The sequence below is a fragment of the Phyllobates terribilis genome, unplaced genomic scaffold (genome assembly GCF_046119375.1).
Source record: "Phyllobates terribilis strain yellow unplaced genomic scaffold, ASM4611937v1 Scaffold_7__3_contigs__length_470593459, whole genome shotgun sequence".
Taxonomy (NCBI): Eukaryota; Metazoa; Chordata; class Amphibia; order Anura; family Dendrobatidae; genus Phyllobates; species Phyllobates terribilis.
Window position 1 is genome coordinate 21,462,489 of NW_027362767.1, and position 23,661 is coordinate 21,486,149.

The 23,661-nt window shown below is 47.6% G+C and overlaps 1 protein-coding gene across 3 annotated transcripts in view; it reads left to right on the top strand.

Moving 5' to 3' along the window:
• The first annotated feature begins 457 nt into the window (after window positions 1–457).
• Window positions 458–23,661, top strand: part of SLC24A4 (solute carrier family 24 member 4) — a 96,940-nt gene continuing 73,736 nt past the window's right edge. For 2 of the 3 annotated variants that reach the window (XM_073638275.1, XM_073638276.1), the window contains exons 1-2: window positions 459–824; window positions 7,322–7,432. In XM_073638275.1, coding sequence (XP_073494376.1) covers window positions 668–824; window positions 7,322–7,432 — 268 coding nt within the window. In that variant the 5' untranslated portion in view covers window positions 459–667. Of the gene's footprint in view, window positions 825–7,321; window positions 7,433–23,661 lie in introns of all 3 variants that reach the window. The other variant, XM_073638274.1, reaches the window with a different exon arrangement.

Consider the following 23,661-nt stretch of genomic DNA (forward strand, 5'->3'; position numbering starts at 1 on the left):
TGTTTTTTTCAAAGGTACCTGTCAGCACATTTTTACATAAAGGCGCCTGTCCCCCAATAAAATTATATTCTATAGATCCTATGTACCCACTCAAGAGAAATCTATGCAAATCAGACTGGAAGTGCACTGGGGGCGTGGCTATACAGTACTGACACACCCCCAGTGCTCTTTGCAGGATTTCTCACTGGCACATCAGATCTGTACATAATGTCTGTAAAGCGCGGTGGAATTAATGGCGCTATATAAGTGAGTAAAATAAATAAAAGTTATCATATCCATCCATCAGCTGCTGACAGGGTCTCTGTTATTTAATGTAGCCCTTAACCCCTTCCCCACTGCAGCTCTCCAGGTCAGGGCATTGCTGTGGGGCAGCAGGTAGGGGGTGCTGTGCTCCATGTGACTGCAGGGTGGCAAGGTAAGTTTCCTCCAGTGACTGGCAGGGAGGATGGGTGAGGAGGAGGAGGAGGAGGAGGAGAGGGCTCCCTCCCAGCCTGGGATCAGTGTGTGCAGGAGAGCAGGCTGAGGAGCAGTCAGTCCCCTGTGCTGGGCTGCCATGCTGTGTGGGACCCTGTGCTGCACCTTGTGCCCATCATTACCCAGCGCCCAGCAGCCTTAGGGGGTCTCATCCACACTGTGCCCCCCATACCCTGCAGCAGCAGCCGGGGACATGACAGGGTGGGGAGGGTGGACATGCAGCCAAGCCGGGACCCAGCTCCTGAGAATGGGCAAGAGGAAGAGGAGGGAGAGGATGCTCCAGCAAGGCGCCTTCATCTGCTGCCTCCTGTTCTCTGTGTGGTGCCTGGCGGGCATTCTGCAAGGACCAGGTGAGTGTCTTGTGTGGGGGTCCACAGGGGATGGCACCTGTGGGAAAAAATGCATGCCCTGGGTCTCCCCCTCCAAGTACCGGCAGCTGCGCACCTACAGCTGCTGGAGCTACATTGTAGCAATATTGTGCAGGTTGTTTTGCTTTTGTTTGCTACTAACTGTAAACACGAAGGATCAATATCCGACAGATCTGATTGTATAAGATGGGGATCGCTGTGTTCTGCTGAGAGTGAGGGATTTACTCAGCAGCAGAAGGGCTGGGAACTCTGTGTCCTGTGCTGGAGTCTGGTGACAGATGGTGGGATAGGTGTCAGAGACTACCACCCCCATCAGGCACATAACAGTTCATCTTCCGGACCTTCATTTTATTAGAATTTATATGAGTGACTGAATGGTTTGCATGAGTAATATCCAGTCAATTAGTAGTCAATTCTTCCAGATTGGTGAGATATCATCAGCCAGATAAGGATTGGGACAATTGTTGAAGTCTGTGATGATAAGAATGTGAGAAAGATCAGAACAGCAGAGTCTGTGATCTTGAAGGAAAGGTTTCTCTAGAGATAGGGCCCTTTGGTGCCACGCAGAGATTTCGGTGATCTGACAATGTAGTGTCAGATTTCCAATAACAGAAATCTCTGGGAATCCGCAAAGGGATCTGATCTCTCTAGAGAACCTTTAATTATGTCAAGATCACAGATATATCCAATTTTGTCTTACTTTTTTTCATCATTGTGACTCATTCCAAACTGCTTTCAGTCATTTTAATAGAATTCGGTCTATGGGGGAATCCTGGATTTGGTGCAGGCAGATGAATTTGGAAACTGCCCCCAGTTTTCTATGATCCTGCTCTGTGTTCTGGTCTTTATGGTCATTTTTTTTTGGGCAGAAAGGACGTAAATAGTGCCAACGTACCCTTCATCTGAATGTGGGTGACAGTTGTCACCCACCAACCCCAGCCTCTGTTGCTAAGCGATGCCCCAACGAAAAAATAAATAGAAAAAAATACAAATAAATAAATTAATAGAAATCCTTGAGTCACCTTCTAAGTTACATTTGACATGTAAAAGTTAGCCACTTTGATGTGACCTGGCCACGCAGTTTTCCTACATTTCATAGAATCATAGAATGGTAGAGTTGGAAGGGACCTCCTGGGTCATCTGGTCCAACCCCCTGCTCAAAGCAGGAAACCCGATTTTTGGAAACCCGATTGACAAACTTTTTGGAAATTAAAATAGTGGCCATATTAGTTTGCCAACCAGATTTCCGAGAGGCGAAATGTCTGAAGTTATTGGAAGTTTGAAGTTTGTTACATTGTCACATGTCAAATGATTTTCAGTCATCAGAGGTCGCCGTATAATGGCTGCCGTTTGACCTTTGGGTTACGTAAAGGAGATTGTCATCTGAGTAATGCTACGTTTAAAGTCACGGCTCGGCCCTCCCGCCCCACACAAGGCAGGATTAACCTTGAGGCTTTGTTTCAAAAATAAACTCAAAGAAGAATCAATTTGTAGCAATCTGAATCAACCTGAGGAGGAGGCCGCCATTTCTTCCAAGATAGTGGATGCTTACGGGACTAATGGCGCATTCACTTATAGCACAAAACGGATTTTACAATTTTCAGCTTTAATTTGTGACTGATTTAAAAGTTATCGGAGATGCAGCATACCTCCTTCCTCGGTAATGTCTTATGTTCCGAGTCATTTATAACACCTTGATTGGGTTCTATATTTAATTCTGATGTATTTACATTGTAGCTTTTGGCTTTGAAGAAGTTCAGTTGGTTATTACTCAGCTTTCCCATCTGTCTGAAAAGCAAACTAAGCAAATAAACTAGTAACATAACAATGCAAAAGTCAGAGGTTTTGCCATTATGGATTCCGTCATTCAGCTTTCGTAAAAACGGATATTTTAGAAAAAGGCTAAATAGACTGGCAATATTCTCTAACTGTTCCTTAGCAATTCCTTAGTTATATCTGAGAAAGCAGGGACGGCATACGATTGGTGTAACCTGCGTTGTCTCACAGGGGCCCAAGGATGAGGGGGCCGACTTCCACCTCCAAACCAGCAAATAACTTCTGTAGCAGACAAAGGGCCCGTGTACTATTCTTGCACAGGGGCCATCTTCTGTCTGTGTGCGTCCCTGTGGAAAAGGTCAAAAAAAGTTACCACCCTGCCTTCCCAAACACCTGACCTTTTAATCTGACCGAGGGTAAAGTCACACTGCCATTTTCTCGACATCAGAGAAAAACAGTCCGACTACTCTGATCAGAGTTTGATCAGAGTGATGTGGAGAGAAAAAAAAGTTTCTCCACCTTCTCCATTCTCTGTCTGTGAAAATCGGACCGCGCTCGAATGTCAACCAAGTGCAGTCCGATTTTTTTCACGGGCCCATAGACTTGCATCGCTGATATTGATCCAACACTTGGATCAAAATTGAACATGTCTCTGATTTTTCCTTGTGGACAACTCGGTTTGAGGAAAAAAAATCGGACATGTGAATTGCCCCACAGAATATCATAGGTATGAGTGCTATCTGTGAAAACCATGGAAAGCACTCGTCCAAGAAAATCGATCATGTGCACGAGCCCCTACTGTAAGCGATATGTTACTCTGTCGCAAGGCAGGTTTGCTGTCCAGGTGTCTGGGAAAGATGGGTGACAAACACATGATAGTTGCCACAGTGGCCATAATGTAACCACGCTTTCTCAGTCACAGATCAGTGAGCTTAATGGTGGAGCAGCGGCGGCCGTTCGTTTTTCTTCTCATCCCTTTGAGATTTTTTTTTAATTAAGAACCATGTGTTCATTTCTCTTAATTAAAAATTGGTAAATGTCATGTGACTCAGCACTATGCGTTATGAGGAGGCCGAGTGACGCGTTTCATGGCGTGGGGGGGGACACATGACTTCTTGGCGCAGTTCTTGTTAAGAATAAATTGAATCATGGCTTAAAGAGCTAGTCCAGTCTTGTGTAAAAAAAAAATCACACTTTCCTTACGTAATGAAACGTTCTGCAACCTTCTAATAGTGAGTAACTAGGTCATAAAGTCTATTTTCAACAACTATGCTTACTGTCAGTGACTGCAATCAGTCTTGGCCTAGTTCTGCTTCACATAGTTGAGAGGTTGTTGCAAAGTAAAAGCACAGGTAATCCTCTGAAACAGGCCTAACTACAATGGGTGCAGGGGTTGCAATCGCCCCCAGGCCCTGGAGCCTAAGGGGCCCCAAAAGTCTCTTAGGCCTATATGAAAAGACCAATACTGTTGTAGACTTGAAATAATTGGGGGCCCCGTTAGAGCTTTTGCATTGGGGCCCATGAGCTTCAAGTTACACCACTGCTCTACAAGATAAAGACATCTGCAGACCTTGCTGATCAAGGGGACTGGTCTGACTGCTGGATGTGGAGTTGCTAATTAGTATCCCCCAGATGAGGTGTTCTCCTTCCTCTGGATCAGCATGTTAGGTTATAGGTTGAGCTACATGGTCTTGCGTCTTCTTTCAACCTTACAGCTATGAAACAATATATCAGTGCAGGTAAAATGCATCAGTCTGGAGTCCAAAGAATTACCTTTCCCTAATAGTTTGATACATTGTATCTGCACAGATAAAATGAATTATCCTGGAGTCTTGATGGGTTAGAATCCAGACCTGAAAGTGTGTAACAATGTATCAATGTTACTAATCAGCTTGGACACAAGGGCTTCCATTCATAATAGCTCTGTCTTCACCTTTCTGGAGTAATTTGCTCTTTTCTAGTGGCTTAAGTATTTGCTCCTTATTCTCTCTATGTGTTGAGCCACTTTTAAAGCGGTCTTTCCTTTTTACATCTTTTTTTTTAATTTTTCTTCAACAACTTTGTTTACCAGATGTTTCAGACAAGATAATAATAATTATATAGCGCCAACATATTCCGCAGCGCTTTACAATCCAGAGGTTCATATACAACAGTCATAAGTAGCGTAATTAAAGAAAATACAATAATTAAAGCCCAAAAAAAGGACGACCCTGCTGGTGAGAGCTTACAATCTACAATGAGGTGGGGGTGACACAAAGTACAGAGGCTTATTTACAATGATGGTCCGGCCATCTTGAGATGATGAGGGATAGATGAAGGCTGCATGACCAGTCACTAGCCAGTATCTGTAGCTTTTGGGTGCGGTGGAGTTTGATGCAGAATTATGTTCAGAGAACTAGTGAATGGGCTATAAATATATAAAAAGGACTTCGATTAGGGAACGGGATAGGGCGCCCTAAAACAGTGTTAGTTGTGGTTCGTCCTAATTTCTTGGGGTAGAGCATTCCAAAGAATAGGTGCAGCTCTGGAGAAGTCTTGGAGTCGGGAGTGGGAGGTACGGATTAGTGCAGATGTTAGTCGAAAGTCGCTTGCGGAGCGTAGAGGATGGGTAGGCCGATAAACAGAAATGAGGGAGGAGATGTGGGGGGGGTGCCGCACTGTGGAGAGCTTTGTGGGTGAGAACAAGCAATTTAAATTGGATCCTATAATTCATGGGCAGCCAGTGCAATGACTGGCACAGAGCGGAGGAGTCTGAGTAACGATCAGCCAGATAGATGACCCTGGCTGCAGCATTAAGGATGGACTGGAGGGGGGAAAGTCGAGTGAGGGGGAGGCTAATTAATAGAGAGTTACAGTAGTCAAGGCGGGAGTGGATCAGGGCAACAGTGAGTTATATTGTTGTTTCCATGGTGAGAAAGGAGTGGATTCTAGAGAGGTTCTTCAGGTGCAAGAAATTGTATGTGGGAGGTGAAGGAATGATTGGTGTCAAACACAACGCCCAGACAACGCGCCTGCTGGCTCAGTGTTATTGTGGTGCCACAAAGAGGGAGATGTCAGATTTAGGGAGGTGAGTAGACAGCGGGATCAGAAGAAGTTCAGTTTTGGAAAGGTTGCGTTTCAGATAGAGAGCGGACATGATGTTGGAAACTGTGGCCAGACAGTCACTGGTGTTCTGTAGTACAGTGGGGGTAAGGTCAGGGGGTGAGGTGTATAGTTGTGTGTCATCAGCATGAAGATGGTACTGAAAGCCAAATTTGCTGATGGTCTGTCCAACTGGGGCTGTGTCATGCGACTTTTACCAAATGTCACTTTTTTTGGCACATCTCACTCCAGTCCCTGCATGGAGTAAGAATCTAAGAAAACTTGGCACTCGAATGGGATCAATAGAGATTAAATTTTATTTGTGGTGTAACCCAGTCAAGAAAGAGACGTTTCGGTCTACAACTTGACCTTCATCAGTCCGTTGGATTGAGAGATAATTGCTTGGACAGCGTGAGGCGGAGCGCAGGAGAGCGCTGCATAGCGGTGGATACCGCATAGCTCTGCCTGGCACTGTGCAAGCAGTTATCCCTCAATCCAGTGGACTCATGAAGGTCAAGTTGTAGACCAAAATGTCTCTTTATTGTCTGGGTTATACCACAAATAAAATTTCATCTCTATTTATCCCATTCAAGTGCAAAGTTTTTTTTATATGTGTTGATGAGATTGGATCCTATTTGGGCACCACTCACCGGAAGTGCCGTGTCTTCTTCTCACTGGAGTAAGTATCTGGGCGGAATTTTAAAATTGTCACATTTTTAAACAAGCGTACGACTTTTTAAAGGATTTGCAACTATTAGTGCTAAAACGTTGCAAAAACTCATTAAGGCAAAAATAAAGAGCAATTTTTTTTTATTTTGCGCCAAATACATAAACTTTTTTGAAGAATTTAACGCAAAAAAGTGAATGCAACAAGGGAAAGGAACTGAAAAGTGAATTCAATGAATCTCAAATGATTAATCAGTCATCAGGTTCTTTAACTCACACAATTTACTAATTTTAAAGGTTTGTAACAATGTATCAGTGCAGGAAAGTTCAGACTGGTCAAGACACACTAGGTTCCTCTGATTTTGAGGGTTATATCAAAGCACCAGTGATACAGTAAACTTGTTAATGGCATGCTGACCCTCTCTCATGAATGATACTGCGTCTGGGAAGGCAGAACTATAATGTGCTACACATATCCCAGAATAAAAAGAAATCGCCAGCGATACCAACCGATAAACTGCAGATTAACTGCGAGGCATTAAAAGTACCACAAGCGGCTGCTCACAAAGCTGGAAACAGCTGACTCCAAGAATTAGCACAGTTTCCTATTCCTCAGAGTCAGTGACATTGTGAACAAGCTAATCCCCCCTAATCCTTAAATCCTAATTTTTTCCTAAAAAACAAAAAAAAATCTGGAGCTGCGCCCCTGCAGTAACATATTCTGGGTCTGCCAACACCATCTCATTAACCCTCATTATATAAGTGCCAGATTAACAGCCTTTAATAGAAACACTAATGTACTTTTACATAACGCAGCGTGTTTTTGGGTTGAGGATAGAGGGGGTGAAAGTTCCTCTTTATGAACTGGATTTGGATGATTTCACAATTTTGATGTTATATACAAAAGGTAGCATAAATAAGGCGAGACTTTCATAAGATTTCTCTTCTCAATGCAGGACGGGGAAAGTCTTCAAGAGATCGTACAACGGGGAACGCTATTACGTGGAGGAATCGTAAACTTATGGCGTCAGGCAACGCAACTGTTGAAAAGAACTGCACCGAGCCAGGTAATTGCAAGATAATAGTCAAATTATTTATAACAGATACATAAATAATAACTGAGTACTCCAGTCACATCCAAAGCTGCATTCGAAATTCAAGTAGTGGCGATCATATGATCACAAAGCTGCAGATTAACTACTGACGCATGAAAAACTGCAGAATTTGTTTTGGATGGGACCGGAGTATAAGTATATTAAAGTGGAAATCTCCTTTAAATGCTAGATGCCAGCAGCGGAGTTATGCAATCTCCCTTGAGCTACCAGTGAAGAGTGGGGTCATAAAATATACATTGCACAGGAATAAATCTATAAATCATGCTGCTGTCCTCTCAGATAGTCTGCATGTTCCTGCACTGCGAGATCCAGCAAAGAACGATTCCTGCCCAGGGACAAAGAATTCACAGCTCTGACTGAATCACAAGGTGCAGAGAGAAATAGCTCTTATAACTGCAGCTCCATCTGTGGTCATGTGAACATTGAGACGTGTCCATGAGTCCAGGCATTACTGCGGTGAATGGGGGCTGGCAGGGGTGGTGCAGGAGAGAAAACAAGGGACAGGCACTGGATGGTGGCTCTGTGGAGAGGTTTGTGATTGACCCTGGATGGGGGCTCTGTAGTGGGCTCTGAGTAGGGGCTTTGTGGCTAGCGCCAGATAGGGACTCTATGATGGGGTCTGGATTTGGGGCTCTGTGGTGGGCTCTAGATGGGTGCTCTGTGGCGGGCTCTGGATGGGTGCTCTGTGGCGGGCTCTGGATGGGTGCTCTGTGGTGGGCTCTAGATGGGTGCTCTGTGGCGGGCTCTGGATGGGTGCTCTGTGGCGGGCTCTGGATGGGTGCTCTGTGGCGGGCTCTGGATGGGTGCCCTGTGGCAGGCTCTGGGTGGAGGCTCTGTGGCGGGCTCTGGATGGGTGCTCTGTGGCGGGCTCTGGATGGGGGCTCTGTGGTGAGCTCTGGATGGGGGCTCTGTGGCAGGCTCTGGATGGGGGCTCTGTGGTGAGCTCTGGATGGGGGCTCTGTGGTGATCTCTGGATGGGGGCTCTGTGGCAGGCTCTGGATGGGGGCTCTGTGGTGAGCTCTGGATGGGGGCTCTGGCAGGCTCTGGATGGGGGTTCTGTGGTGGGCTCTAGATGGGTGCTCTGTGGCGGGCTCTGGATGGGTGCTCTGTGGCGGGCTCTGGATGGGTGCTCTGTGGCGGGCTCTGGATGGGTGCCCTGTGGCAGGCTCTGGGTGGAGGCTCTGTGGCGGGCTCTGGATGGGTGCTCTGTGGCGGGCTCTGGGTGGAGGCTCTGTGGCGGGCTCTGGATGGGTGCTCTGTGGCAGGCTCTGGATGGGGGTTCTGTGGTGAGCTCTGGATGGGGGCTCTGGCAGGCTCTGGATGGGGGCTCTGTGGTGAGCTCTGGATGGGGGCTCTGGCAGGCTCTGGATGGGTGCTCTGTGGCGGGCTCTGGATGGGTGCTCTGTGGCGGGCTCTGGATGGGTGCCCTGTGGCAGGCTCTGGGTGGAGGCTCTGTGGCGGGCTCTGGATGGGTGCTCTGTGGCAGGCTCTGGGTGGAGGCTCTGTGGCAGGCTCTGGTGGGATCTGGATGGGAGCTGTGTGGCAGGCTCTGGATGGAGGCTCTGAAATGGCAGGCCCTGGTGGGATCTGGATGGGAGCTGTGTGGTGGGCTCTGGATGGGAGCTGTGTGGCGGGCTCTGGATGGGAGCTGTGTGGCGGGCTCTGGATGGGAGCTGCGTGGCGGGCTCTGGATGGGAGCTGCGTGGCGGGCTCTGGATGGGAGCTGTGTGGCGGGCTCTGGATGGGAGCTGTGTGGCGGGCTCTGGATGGGAGCTTTGTGGCGGGCTCTGGATGGGAGCTGTGTGGCGGGCTCTGGATGGGAGCTGCGTGGCGGGCTCTGGATTGGAGCTGTGTGGCGGGTTCTGGATGGGAGCTGTGTGGCGGGCTCTGGATGGGAACTGTGGCGGGCTCTGGATGGGTGCTCTGTGGCGAGCTCTGGATGGAGGCTCTGAAATGGCAGGCCCTGGTGGGATCTGGATGGGAGCTGTGTGGTGGGCTCTGGATGGGAGCTGTGTGGCGGGCTCTGGATGGGAGCTGTGTGGCGGGCTCTGGGTGGGAGCTGTGTGGCGGGCTCTGGATGGGAGCTGTGTGTCGGGCTCTGGATGGGAGCTGTGTGGCGGGCTCTGGATGGGAACTGTGGCGGGCTCTGGATGGGGGCTCTGTGGCGAGCTCTGGATGGAGGCTCTGTGGCAGGCTCTGGATTGGGGCTTTGTGCTCACTGACTTTGGCTGGAGGTGTTATGAATGCTTTGATTATGGCTGACAATGTTGTGGAGACGCTGTCAGTAGCTAGTAATTAATTATTAACTAATCGATTTTCACGAAATTTGCCAGAATACAAATTTTTATGAGATTTTATTTTCACGAATCCAGAAAAACGGTGGCCAGCGAGTCGTTATTTTTCAGGATACTTTTGAAAGCCAGAAAGAGATTGAAATAAAATAATAAACCCTTATACTCATTGTGACGAAACAGCTTCTTATGTTAATCAGCCAGACGTCTAGATTTGTTAAGCCAAGAGAAATACACTATTGTGTTTGTGTTGACTTGTGAATGTATGGGTTTCTTTGGTGGGTCAGGAAGGACAGACCAGTATTTGTATAATCATGAATGTTTACTTCTCTTGGTTGTGAAACAATGATGTTTGTTACTATGCTAATTGCATATTGTACTAAAGCCAGTGAGATGTTGATTTAAAGAGCCGCCTGCTATACTAACTATGTAAATTGATTAAAGACTCAAAAAATGATACCTGAGCCCTGTGAAGCAATACCCTCCCTAACCCTTGCCCTGTGGATGTGTACTTGAAAGAAAAAAATGTGAACTATTTAAGGAACATATGCCTCTGTAGCAGGCTGATTTGAAAGAGAATTTAAAGAGACTTTACTAGGAGAATCAAAGATCAGACTCTCTTCAGACCTTTAGCTTGGTAGCATGGCTTTATCCAAAGAGACACAGATTTGGATGCTACATGATTTCAGCCTAAGGGTACAAGGCCCTGACTGGAAAGATACGGATCTGCTCCATTGACCATCAGAGTGCCCATGGATACATTTGAGAAGACCAGGTTGGACGATGAAGTCACCTGGCACCAAGGATATGTTGTTTGGGGTTGCCAGGTGGGACCAACCGGTCGCCTGGAACCCATGGAGACATGCTTAGAAGCCAGATTGGGACCAGCCGGTCATCTGGCCCCATGGAAACTCTCGGAGAGGCCAGGGTTGGACCCTCGGGTCTCCTGGCCTTGTACCTCGATGGAGTGTCAGCTTCCTAAGCTTGCCACTACCTTCTCTCTGTGAGGGCCTGCCAAAAGCGGGGGGGCCACTGGTTGAGGTAGTTGGCCCTGGAAGTCCCAAAGTCACAGCTGTTCTATCCCAGGTGGGCCAGCTGAAGGGTGAGACTGTGTAATGTTGTACCATCTTGGGTATTTGCTGGGACTGTTCTCTGTGTTTATTGTCCATTTGGTGGTTCAATAAAGTGTTGCCTCACTGTTTTACCATTACCCTGTGTTGTCTGAGTAGCATTCACACACACCTTTCATTGTGACGCCTCAAAGCCCTCGCCCTGGGAGATGGGGACTCGGAGACGGGTCCCGATGTTGTAGATGGGGGGTGCAGCCATGGCCCGGACCCGCTCCGTGCCCAGGGCCGTCACATTGAAAATGATGGTGTGGGCTTGTCCGGGTTGAGTGGCTGATTGCGACTATTCCACCTGTGGCACCTGGTGAAGGCCACCAGCGCCGCTGCCGTCCACCGAGGCATGGTGTTATGGCGGCCATAGCTCTTACTACTCCCCACAGGCGGAGCAAGGCCTCAGGGCAGCGGGGCAGGGAGGAAGGTGTATATGTCCAGGAGGTCTGATGCTACGTAGAACGGTGTGGTGCAGAATAACGAGTCCGGAGGCCATAGCGGTGAACTTGCAAGGCTTTACTCACGATGGAGATGGCAGTAGGAAGGCGACTCCCTGCTCCTGCGGAGTTTTGCGGTCACCAGAGACGCGGGGGTCCGACAACCTCCGAGTAAGTCCAGTGTTACATCAGGACCCTGCACCAGAGTGTTGCTAGACAATGGACCTAATCCTTTCCTGTCCGTGTGGGTGTGAATAGGCCGGGTCTCCCTCTGAACTTCTCTCAGAACAAGGGTACGGGTGGCAGCGCCATCCTTCCCGTTCCCGGTGGGATCCTCAGGGCCTACCGGGCTTCCCTGACCAGGACATAGAGTGCAAGGTCAGGTGTCGGGGGCCGGTACCCCTCTTGCAGCCGGAATCCCTCTGAATAGATCAGGTTGGCGAGGACAGGTGGCGTACACCGCTCCGTCTGCATCCTCCCCGGGACCCATTTGCGATGGAGCCACACTCTAGAGCTCCGGGCCTTCTTGGTCATGGTCCTCGACCGGGCTGAGATATTCCTTATCTCCCGCCTGCCCATCGTCCCAAGGCCAGGGGACGAGGGCCGTGTCTCCATCCTCTGCAGGTCCACACAGGATCCACACTCAGGGAGGGAGACCACGATCTGACACCAGTCAGAGCACAGTCATAGTACAGCCGAGAACTGTCAGAGAACAGTTGAGAACCAAGAGCCAAGATGGCAGGGTATTAAATATGAAATTAAAGGTGTCACTATCATGTGAATCCTCCACCCTCACCCACTAACTGGTTCCTATCACTTTTGTGTTCCCAGTCTCCTGGTAACCAGGAGGGCAGCACTTAGTGCATTCTAGCCCCCTCTGGTGGGAGAAGTGTGGTGTTGGATGTGGAGGTAGGGTCCTGACCATCGCACTGTTCTTACCTCAGAGGAGGAACACTACACTCCATTGGAGAAGTGCAGCATCCCTGTGGCGGTCGAACCCTCAGGGGCGCCACATCATCACCTCTTACTACACCGTCTCTGCAGCTCCACAATCATCCATTGCTCCAATCTCGAGCCAAGGCCAATCTGAGGTTTGTGATTGTCCCTGTGCAGTCAGGTGGGGGGCAACATGTGTCAAGTTGTGCGGTGACCACGAGCTCAGTCTGAGGTCTGTGATTGGCCTTAGTGCCGGAATAGAACTGAGAAAGAAAGGAAGACTGAGCAGCTGCAACAGCGGTGAAAGATCAGATGAGGAAGGTGCGTGTAACATTGTGCCAATCAGGCAGTATCAGTCCATCTCACTGCAAAGTCAAGTGAATCTGCCCAAACTGAATTCTGGGAGATTCAATCGTCTCTACTGGCATTGTTGTGGAGACACTGACTGTGGCTGACATGTTATGGGGGCACTGACTGTGGCTGACATGTTATGGGGGCACTGACTGTGGCTGACATGTTATGGGAGCACTGACTGTGGCTGACATGTTATGGGGGCACTGACTGTGGCTGACATGTTATGGGGGCACTGACTGTGGCTGACATGTTATGGGAGCACTGACTGTGGCTGACATGTTATGGGAACACTGACTGTGGCTGACATGTTATGGAGCACTGACTGTAGCTGACATGTTATGGGGGCACTGACTGTGGCTGACATGTTATGGGGGCACTGACTATGACTGGTATAGGGAAAGTTATTGGGGCACTGACTGACTGGTATAGGGAGAGTTATGGGAGCACTGACTATCACTGGTACAGGGAGAGTTATGGGAGCACTGACTATCACTGGTATAGGGAGAGTTATGGGGGCACGGACTATGACTGGTTCAGGGAGAGTTATGGGGGCACTGCCTGACTGGTATAGGGAGAGTTATGGGGGCACTGACTATGACTGATACAGGGAGAGTTATGGGGGGAATTGACTATGACTGGTACAGGAGAGTTAAGGGGGCACTGACTATGACTGGTGCAGGGAGAGTTATGGGGACACTGACAATGATTGGTATAGGGAGAGTTATGGGGGAATGACTATGACTGGTACAGGGAGAGTTATGGAGGCACTGACTATGATTGGTATAGAGAGTGTTATGGGGTACTGACTGACTGGTACAGGGGGAGTTATGGGGGCACTGACTATGACTGGTACAGAGAGCGTTATGGGAGCACTGACTATCACTGGTACAGGGAGAGTTATGGGGGCACGGACTATGACTGGTACAGGGAGAGTTATGGGGGCACTGCCTGACTGGTATAGGGAGAGTTATGGGGGCACTGACTATGACTGATACAGGGAGAGTTATGGGGGCACTGACTATGACTGGTACAGGAGAGTTATGGGGGCACTGACTATGACTGGTGCAGGGAGAGTTATGGGGTCACTGACTATGACTGGTACAGTGAGAGTTATGGGGACACTGACAATGACTGGTATAGGGAGAGTTATGGGGGAATGACTATGACTGGTACAGGGAGAGTTATGGAGGCACTGACTATGATTGGTATAGAGAGTGTTATGGGGTACTGACTGACTGGTACAGGGGGAGTTATGGGGGCACTGACTATGACTGGTATAGGAAGAGTTATGGGGGCACTGACTATGACTGGTATAGAGAGAGTTATGGGGCACTGACTGTGACTGGTACACGGAGAGTTATGGGGGCACTGACTGTGACTGGTACAGGGAGAGTTATGGGGTCACTGACTATGACTGGTACAGGGAGAGTTATGGGGACACTGACTATGACTGGTACAGGGAGAGTTATGGGGGCACTGACTATGACTGGTATAGGGAGAGTTATGGAGGCATTGACTATGACTGGTATAGGGAGAGTTAAGGGGGCACTGACTTAGACTGGTGTACGGAGAGTTATGGGGGTGCTGACTATGACTGGAGAAGGGAGAGTTATGGGGGCACTGACTGACTGGTATAGGGAGAGTTATGGGGGCACTAACTATGACTGGTATAGGGAGAGTTATGGGGGCACTGACTATGACTGGTATAGGGAGAGTTAAGGGGGAACTGACTATGACTGGTATACGGAGAGTTATGGGGGCACTGACTGACTGGTATATGGAGAGTTATGGGGGCACTGACTATGACTGGTACAGGGAGAGTTATGGGGGCACTGACTATGACTGGTACAGGAAGAGTTATGGGGGCACTGACTATGACTGGTATAGGGAGAGTTATGGGGCACTGACTATTACTGTTATAGGGAGAGTTATGGGGGCACTGACTATGACTGTTATAGGGAGAGTTATGGGGGCACTGACTATGACTGGTATAGGGAGAGTTATGGGGACACTGACTATGACTGGTATAGGGAGAGTTATGGGGGCACTGACTATGACTGGTACAGGAAGAGTTATGGGGGCACTGACTATGACTGGTATAGGGAGAGTTATGGGGCATTGGCTATTACTGTTATAGGGAGAGTTATGGGGGCACTGACTATGACTGTTATAGGGAGAGTTATGGGGGCACTGACTATGACTGGTATAGGGAGAGTTATGGGGGCACTGACTATGACTGGTACAGGAAGAGTTATGGGGGCACTGACTATGACTGGTATAGGGAGAGTTATGGGGGCACTGACTATGACTGGTATAGGGAGAGTTATGGGGGCACTGACTATGACTGGTACAGGGAGAGTTATGGGGCACTGACTATTACTGTTATAGGGAGAGTTATGGGGGCACTGACTATGACTGTTATAGGGAGAGTTATGGGGGCACTGACTATGACTGGTATAACTCGGAGTCCTGACTGTGGTTCTTTGACCCCATAATGGATTCACTTCTTACGTCTTGCTGTCACATTGCGTTCTGTGTCCCCGTCGGGGCATACGTCCTAAAATTCTTTGCAAAACGGTGTCCGCCTCCTGTGGGGAGTACACTCCCAAACAAAGTGCACGGCAGAGCGCACGTTCGCTCTGCCATCACCATTGCGGTCCATGGCCCCCGTCACAGCATACGTCCGGACCCCGTTTTGCAGGGAATTTTAGGACGTATGTGCCGACAGGGACACAGAACGCTGTGTGAAAGCTCCCGTTAACGTTGGGTAATTGCTCTTCATGCGCCGTGCGGTCGCCACATCTGAACGCTTCCTGCGATTTCCCATCTCGTCCATCTTCTCATTAATATACATATTCTAGGACATTAGTGTCTGGTATTTCCGTCCCTCATTATCCTGCCCCCTCACCGCCCACTCCCACTCCGCGCCCACGCCTTTTGTTGCTAAGAAATTGGACAATTAGATTATTGTTTTATTTTTATTTTTTTCAGTTTGTTTCTTCTTGTCATGAAATTTTCCAATTTTCTACAATGTATCCAGTGAATATAAACATCCCCCTCCCCGTCACGCAGTAATGTGCTGCGCGCGCTGTGCCTTCATGTCCTAATGACTCTGTAATGTCTCAGATTCCACACAGATTTCACACTTATCCCGCAAAAGCCACCGTGAATCCTCTGGATGTGGGATGTGGGGAGTCTGGCGGTGTTGGTATTGTACATAGGAGATGTACTTACTTATAGTCAGCCACTGTCAGAGCTCAAGGGGCACTACCTGTCACTCCTGTGAGGAGCGCTATATTATTTTACACCAAAAGAACAATCTGATGCATTTGAGCAAACTGCACCTGTCATATAAACAACATGTAATCCAGAATGTTGCTATTCACTGGCAGCAAGCAGAGGTATGCCAGGAATCTATGGCTTATTGGGTTGTTATTGTAGTCCGTTTTCAAGCCTGTTGAATTCAGTTACCTTTGATTATAACTCTCAACATCATCATTTAAGATACTCTACATAAGGCTGACTACTAGACACTAGCCATGCCAGCCCCAATGTGGCATCTACAGTGCCAGAAGGATAGTTCTGCTATTATTATGCCTGTTATATTAAAACCTGAACTGATACATTGTAACAAATCCTCAAGACTGGAGAGACTTCTGCAGCCTGAGCTCAACATTTTACTTTTAAAACCCTCAAAAAAGACTTCTGCACCTTAAGCATGGAATCCAGATTGATACATATTACTTGCACTGATACATTGTCACAAAACCCTAAAAAAATACTTCTGCACCTGAAGCATGGAATCTAGATTGATACATATTACTTGCACTGATACATTGTCACAAAACCCTAAAAAAGACTTCTGCACCTTAATTAGCCTAATTAGCCTGGAATCTAGATGGATACATATTACCTGCACTGATACATTGTCACAAAACCTTCAAAAGAGACTTCTGCACCTTAATTAGCCTAGAATCTAGATGGATACATATTACCTGCACTGATACATTGTCGTAAAACCTTCAAAAGAGACTTCTGCACCTTTTAATTAGCCTGGAATCCAGATTGACCAGATAGATACATTTTATCTGCACTGAAACATTATAACAAACCATCAGGAAAGCAGAGAGATTTGTGCCACTGATGTGTTTTGTTCACTGAGGATTATTTAGTTGTAACTAACACATAATCAGATGGTCAAGATATTAGATCTGCACAGCCAGCAGAGATCTTAAAAATGGTGAAAAGTTGAAGTATATCGGAAAGTTGTAGAGCTTTTTATTAGACGTTAGTTAGATAACCCTGGACTGGCCCTTTAATGCAATGTACATTGTAATGCAGCCTCCAAAAATGGCAAGCTTGGCAGAGACAGAGTGGCTCAAGCTTTCTGCTGATCTGTCCCCTTCACCCTCACTTTATTTTATATGGCCGCCTCTATTGATCTTACTCGGATGCTAAAAGCTTTAGAGGAGTCTTCAGAAGACCCCGCCTCCCGCGCTCAGGGATGCCCACGCCGCCACTTATCTTTATTTTTTACTGTCTCTTGGTGTCTCATCTCCTGAGATAAAATGTCAACCAGGAATCCCTCAGCTTAGCTGGGCTCGTGTGACATGGATAATGCCATGTACAATTATAGGATTAGCCAGCGTTGCACTACCACTTGCTTCCAGCTTAGATGCCGCCCCCGTGCCCAAGCATGTGCCACGGCCATCGCTGCTTTCGCCAATGTATTGCTGGCATTTTTGTATCTGCATAGACATCGGCTGTAGGGATTATATATGTGATTCCATATGTTAAGCATTCTCAACCTAAAATGACTGATAACATAGAGCAGTAGCTTGTCCTTAGTTACAAAGTAAATATTACATGCGACTCCAGACTGATACATTGTATCAAACTGTCAGCACAAGAGAGAGAATGTGCTGCTGATGTGTTTAGCTGACAAGAGGACTGGATGCAATTGTACCAAACCCTCAGTTGTGAGACGTCGCCGAACATCTCATTACACAAGTATTAGTCTTCCTTTACATAAAACCAGAGAATCTATTTAATAACTCCTGGCCGCCATTGGTTAATGTATCAGTGGCGGCTCATTAGGATGCCGCCGCTACTTTAATCACTGGCAGGAATCAGATTGGCAAGGTATACTGTAGATAATAATTTGATAATCCAGAGAGAGGAGACGTGTGAATGGCGCCAGCATGAGGGCAGGTAATTGATTCATTCCCTGGAGTTTGGTGGCGACATAACACAATACAGTGAGATTCATCCTTCGTGAACTGCGGAGGCTGAGAATCCGCGACCATAGAGAAAGCAGCCCCTTCCCCTAATGGCGATACATTCTGTGATCTGACTACGCAACACCCGAGTGTACGACTCCGGGTAACCAGACCTGGAGAGGAGGGGATTACTAATGCAGATGTTTGCTGGAGTAAAAAAAAAAGTCCAAAATTCAGCTGCAAATCACATTTATTTATTTTTCAAATTTGTCCCACATTTGCCATAAAACGTGTTCAGTTCACACATCTGAGTTTTTTTGTATTTTTTTTATATTGATCTGATTCACTGATCAAACTCAACAATGTATGTGGATCCATGAAAACCTTGTACAGCACACCTAGATCGATCTATCTATCTACAGGAGTCTATGTGGGGGCTCATGCTGTATCTAGGGAGCTATGTCCGGGCTCATACTTCATATAGGTAGACTATGTGGGGGCTCATACTGTATCTAGGGAGCTATGTCAGGGCTCATACTTCATATAGGTAGACTATGTGGGGGCTCATACTGTATCTAGGGAGCTATGTCCGGGCTCATACTTCATATAGGTAGGCTATGTGGGGGCTCATACTGTATCTAGGGAGCTATGTCCGGGCTCATACTTCATATAGGTAGACTATGTGGGGGCTCATACTGTATCTAGGGAGCTATGTCCGGGCTCATACTTCATATAGGTAGACTATGTGGGGGCTCATACTGTATCTAGGGAGCTATGTCCGGGCTCATACTTCATATAGGTAGGCTATGTGGGGGCTCATACTGTATCTAGGGAGCTATGTCAGGGCTCATACTTCATATAGGTAGGCTATGTGGGGGCTCATACTGTATCTAGGGAGCTATGTCCGGGCTCATACTTCGTATAGGTAGGCTATGTGGGGGCTCATACTGTATCTAGGGAGCTATGTCAGGGCTCATACTTCATATAGGTAGGCTATGTGGGGGCTCATACTGTATCTAGGGAGCTATGTCCGGGCTCATACTTCATATAGGTAGACTATGTGGGGGCTCATACTGTATCTAGGGAGCTATGTCAGGGCTCATACTTCATATAGGTAGGCTATGTGGGGGCTCATACTGTATCTAGGGAGCTATGTCCGGGCTCATACTTCATATAGGTAGACTATGTGGGGGCTCATACTGTATCTAGGGAGCTATGTCAGGGCTCATACTTCATATAGGTAGGCTATGTGGGGGCTCATACTGTATCTAGGGAGCTATGTCCGGGCTCATACTTCATATAGGTAGGCTATGTGGGGGCTCATACTGTATCTAGGGAGCTATGTCCGGGCTCATACTTCATATAGGTAGGCTATGTGGGGGCTCATGCTGTATCTAGGGAGCTATGTCCGGGCTCATACTTCGTATAGGTAGGCTATGTGGGGGCTCATACTGTATCTAGGGAGCTATGTCCGGGCTCATACTTCATATAGGTAGACTATGTGGGGGCTCATACTGTATCTAGGGAGCTATGTCCGGGCTCATACTTCATATAGGTAGGCTATGTGGGGGCTCATGCTGTATCTAGGGAGCTATGTCCGGGCTCATACTTCGTATAGGTAGGCTATGTGGGGGCTCATGCTATATCTAGGGAGCTATGTCCGGGCTCATACTTCGTATAGGTAGGCTATGTGGGGGCTCATACTGTATCTAGGGAGCTATGTCCGGGCTCATACTTCATATAGGTAGGCTATGTGGGGGCTCATACTGTATCTAGGGAGCTATGTCAGGGCTCATACTTCATATAGGTAGGCTATGTGGGGGCTCATACTGTATCTAGGGAGCTATGTCCGGGCTCATACTTCGTATAGGTAGGCTATGTGGGGGCTCATACTGTATCTAGGGAGCTATGTCAGGGTTCATACTTCATATAGGTAGGCTATGTGGGGGCTCATACTGTATCTAGGGAGCTATGTCCGGGCTCATACTTCATATAGGTAGGCTATGTGGGGGCTCATGCTGTATCTAGGGAGATATGTCCGGGCTCATACTTCATATAGGTAGGCTATGTGGGGGCTCATACTGTATCTAGGGAGCTATGTCCGGGCTCATACTTCATATAGGTAGGCTATGTGGGGGCTCATGCTGTATCTAGGGAGCTATGTCCGGGCTCATACTTCGTATAGGTAGGCTATGTGGGGGCTCATACTGTATCTAGGGAGCTATGTCCGGGCTCATACTTCATATAGGTAGACTATGTGGGGGCTCATACTGTATCTAGGGAGCTATGTCCGGGCTCATACTTCATATAGGTAGGCTATGTGGGGGCTCATGCTGTATCTAGGGAGCTATGTCAGGGCTCATACTTCATATAGGTAGGCTATGTGGGGGCTCATACTGTATCTAGGGAGCTATGTCAGGGCTCATACTTCATATAGGTAGACTATGTGGGGGCTCATACTGTATCTAGGGAGCTATGTCCGGGCTCATACTTCGTATAGGTAGGCTATGTGGGGGCTCATACTGTATCTAGGGAGCTATGTCTGGGCTCATACTTCATATAGGTAGGCTATGTGGGGGCTCATACTGTATCTAGGGAGCTATGTCAGGGCTCATACTTCATATAGGTAGGCTATGTGGGGGCTCATACTGTATCTAGGGAGCTATGTCCGGGCTCATACTTCGTATAGGTAGGCTATGTGGGGGCTCATACTGTATCTAGGGAGCTATGTCAGGGCTCATACTTCATATAGGTAGGCTATGTGGGGGCTCATACTGTATCTAGGGAGCTATGTCCGGGCTCATACTTCATATAGGTAGGCTATGTGGGGGCTCATGCTGTATCTAGGGAGCTATGTCCGGGCTCATACTTCATATAGGTAGGCTATGTGGGGGCTCATACTGTATCTAGGGAGCTATGTCCGGGCTCATACTTCATATAGGTAGGCTATGTGGGGGCTCATACTGTATCTAGGGAGCTATGTCAGGGCTCATACTTCATATAGGTAGGCTATGTGGGGGCTCATACTGTATCTAGGGAGCTATGTCCGGGCTCATACTTCATATAGGTAGGCTATGTGGGGGCTCATACTGTATCTAGGGAGCTATGTCAGGGCTCATACTTCATATAGGTAGGCTATGTGGGGGCTCATACTGTATCTAGGGAGCTATGTCCGGGCTCATACTTCGTATAGGTAGGCTATGTGGGGGCTCATACTGTATCTAGGGAGCTATGTCAGGGCTCATACTTCATATAGGTAGGCTATGTGGGGGCTCATACTGTATCTAGGGAGCTATGTCCGGGCTCATACTTCATATAGGTAGGCTATGTGGGGGCTCATGCTGTATCTAGGGAGCTATGTCCGGGCTCATACTTCATATAGGTAGGCTATGTGGGGGCTCATGCTGTATCTAGGGAGCTATGTCCGGGCTCATACTTCGTATAGGTAGGCTATGTGGGGGCTCATACTGTATCTAGGGAGCTATGTCCGGGCTCATACTTCATATAGGTAGACTATGTGGGGGCTCATACTGTATCTAGGGAGCTATGTCCGGGCTCATACTTCATATAGGTAGGCTATGTGGGGGCTCATGCTGTATCTAGGGAGCTATGTCCGGGCTCATACTTCGTATAGGTAGGCTATGTGGGGGCTCATGCTGTATCTAGGGAGCTATGTCCGGGCTCATACTTCGTATAGGTAGGCTATGTGGGGGCTCATACTGTATCTAGGGAGCTATGTCCGGGCTCATACTTCATATAGGTAGGCTATGTGGGGGCTCATACTGTATCTAGGGAGCTATGTCAGGGCTCATACTTCATATAGGTAGGCTATGTGGGGGCTCATACTGTATCTAGGGAGCTATGTCCGGGCTCATACTTCGTATAGGTAGGCTATGTGGGGGCTCATACTGTATCTAGGGAGCTATGTCAGGGCTCATACTTCATATAGGTAGGCTATGTGGGGGCTCATACTGTATCTAGGGAGCTATGTCCGGGCTCATACTTCATATAGGTAGGCTATGTGGGGGCTCATGCTGTATCTAGGGAGCTATGTCCGGGCTCATACTTCATATAGGTAGGCTATGTGGGGGCTCATACTGTATCTAGGGAGCTATGTCCGGGCTCATACTTCATATAGGTAGGCTATGTGGGGGCTCATGCTGTATCTAGGGAGCTATGTCCGGGCTCATACTTCGTATAGGTAGGCTATGTGGGGGCTCATACTGTATCTAGGGAGCTATGTCCGGGCTCATACTTCATATAGGTAGACTATGTGGGGGCTCATACTGTATCTAGGGAGCTATGTCCGGGCTCATACTTCATATAGGTAGGCTATGTGGGGGCTCATGCTGTATCTAGGGAGCTATGTCCGGGCTCATACTTCGTATAGGTAGGCTATGTGAGGGCTCATACTGTATCTAGGGAGCTATGTCCGGGCTCATACTTCATATAGGTAGGCTATGTGGGGGCTCATACTGCATATAGGGAGTTATGAAAAAGAAACGTCCCAATACATAATAACACTCAAAGGTGCCGGGCACCTACACATAGAAACGCCAACTCAAAAGACATGAGAAAAAGAGAGAACAAGAGTATAACTTGCATATGAAAACAATTTTATTAATAAGTAGAATAACATTCACAAATCATTAAATAACATCATAAATACAGACAAATGAAGTGAAAAGACCAGAGCAGGCAAGGCAACCGGACACAGACCTGAAATTTTGTACACCATAATGGCAATCAGTTCATATGGAATATAAACACAGGGGTCACATGCTAGACACCAAAGTATAAGAATACATCCAAGTGGGATAGTGAGTCACCTATAGGCCCCTGAAGTCTTAACCAAGTCAGGCCAAAGAAAGAGAGGGTCCTGGAGCACTGCAGATAGAAGTAGTAAGAGGGATGGCGGTAAAAATTGCCTCAACGTACGTTTCGCTATGCGGTCTTAGAGCTTTATCAAGAGCCTCTTGATAATGTCTCATAATACATGAGGTACCATGGGGGGATCACACCTTCTAAACTGCCCGGGGCCATGGCTTCTCTTAATCTGCTCCTGGTGGTGGACTGTATATAGGGAGCTATGTGGGGGCTCACACTGTATACAAGAGGCTATGTGAAGGTCTCATGCTATATATAGTCCTGCTCATCGTTATTGGCACCCATGAAGTTTAAGTATCTCCTGAAAAAAAATTGAATCAAGTGAAATAGTTTTTTGTATAGAGACTCGTGTTAAATACAATAGAGCAAATGATAAACAATAATTTAAAACCTAAAACAATGGGAGGGAAAATTAGAAAAACCTAAAGCTTGCTGTCTCACTGGTATTGGCACCTTTACATTAATTTAGTATGGAAACACATTTTGACTCGCCTGTGGTAATCACAAAAGCAAATCTTCACCTGTGATTAATTGTCGGTGCCCATGTGACATGAATTAGCCAATGAACACTTCAGTGTTTTAAAAAGCCACATGGTAGACCCTGTTCCTTTGTCACAATGGTGAAGACAAAGGAGCTGTCTGAGGACATCACAACTGCTATTATTAGCAAACACAAGACTTCCAAAGGGTATAAGGCCATCTCCAAAGACCTTGGTATCCCAGTTTCAACAATGCGCAATGTTCTTAAGAGGTTTGCAAGCATGGAACCGTCAACAACTTCCCTGGACATAGGGGAAAGAGAAAAATTGATAAGAAATATCTTTGAAGGTTGGTGCGAATGGTGGGAAAAACACCAAGTCAAACATCCAAAGGCCTGAAGGCCAACCTGGAACAGTCTGGGGTCATGGTTTCAACAAGTACCATATACTGCACACTAAC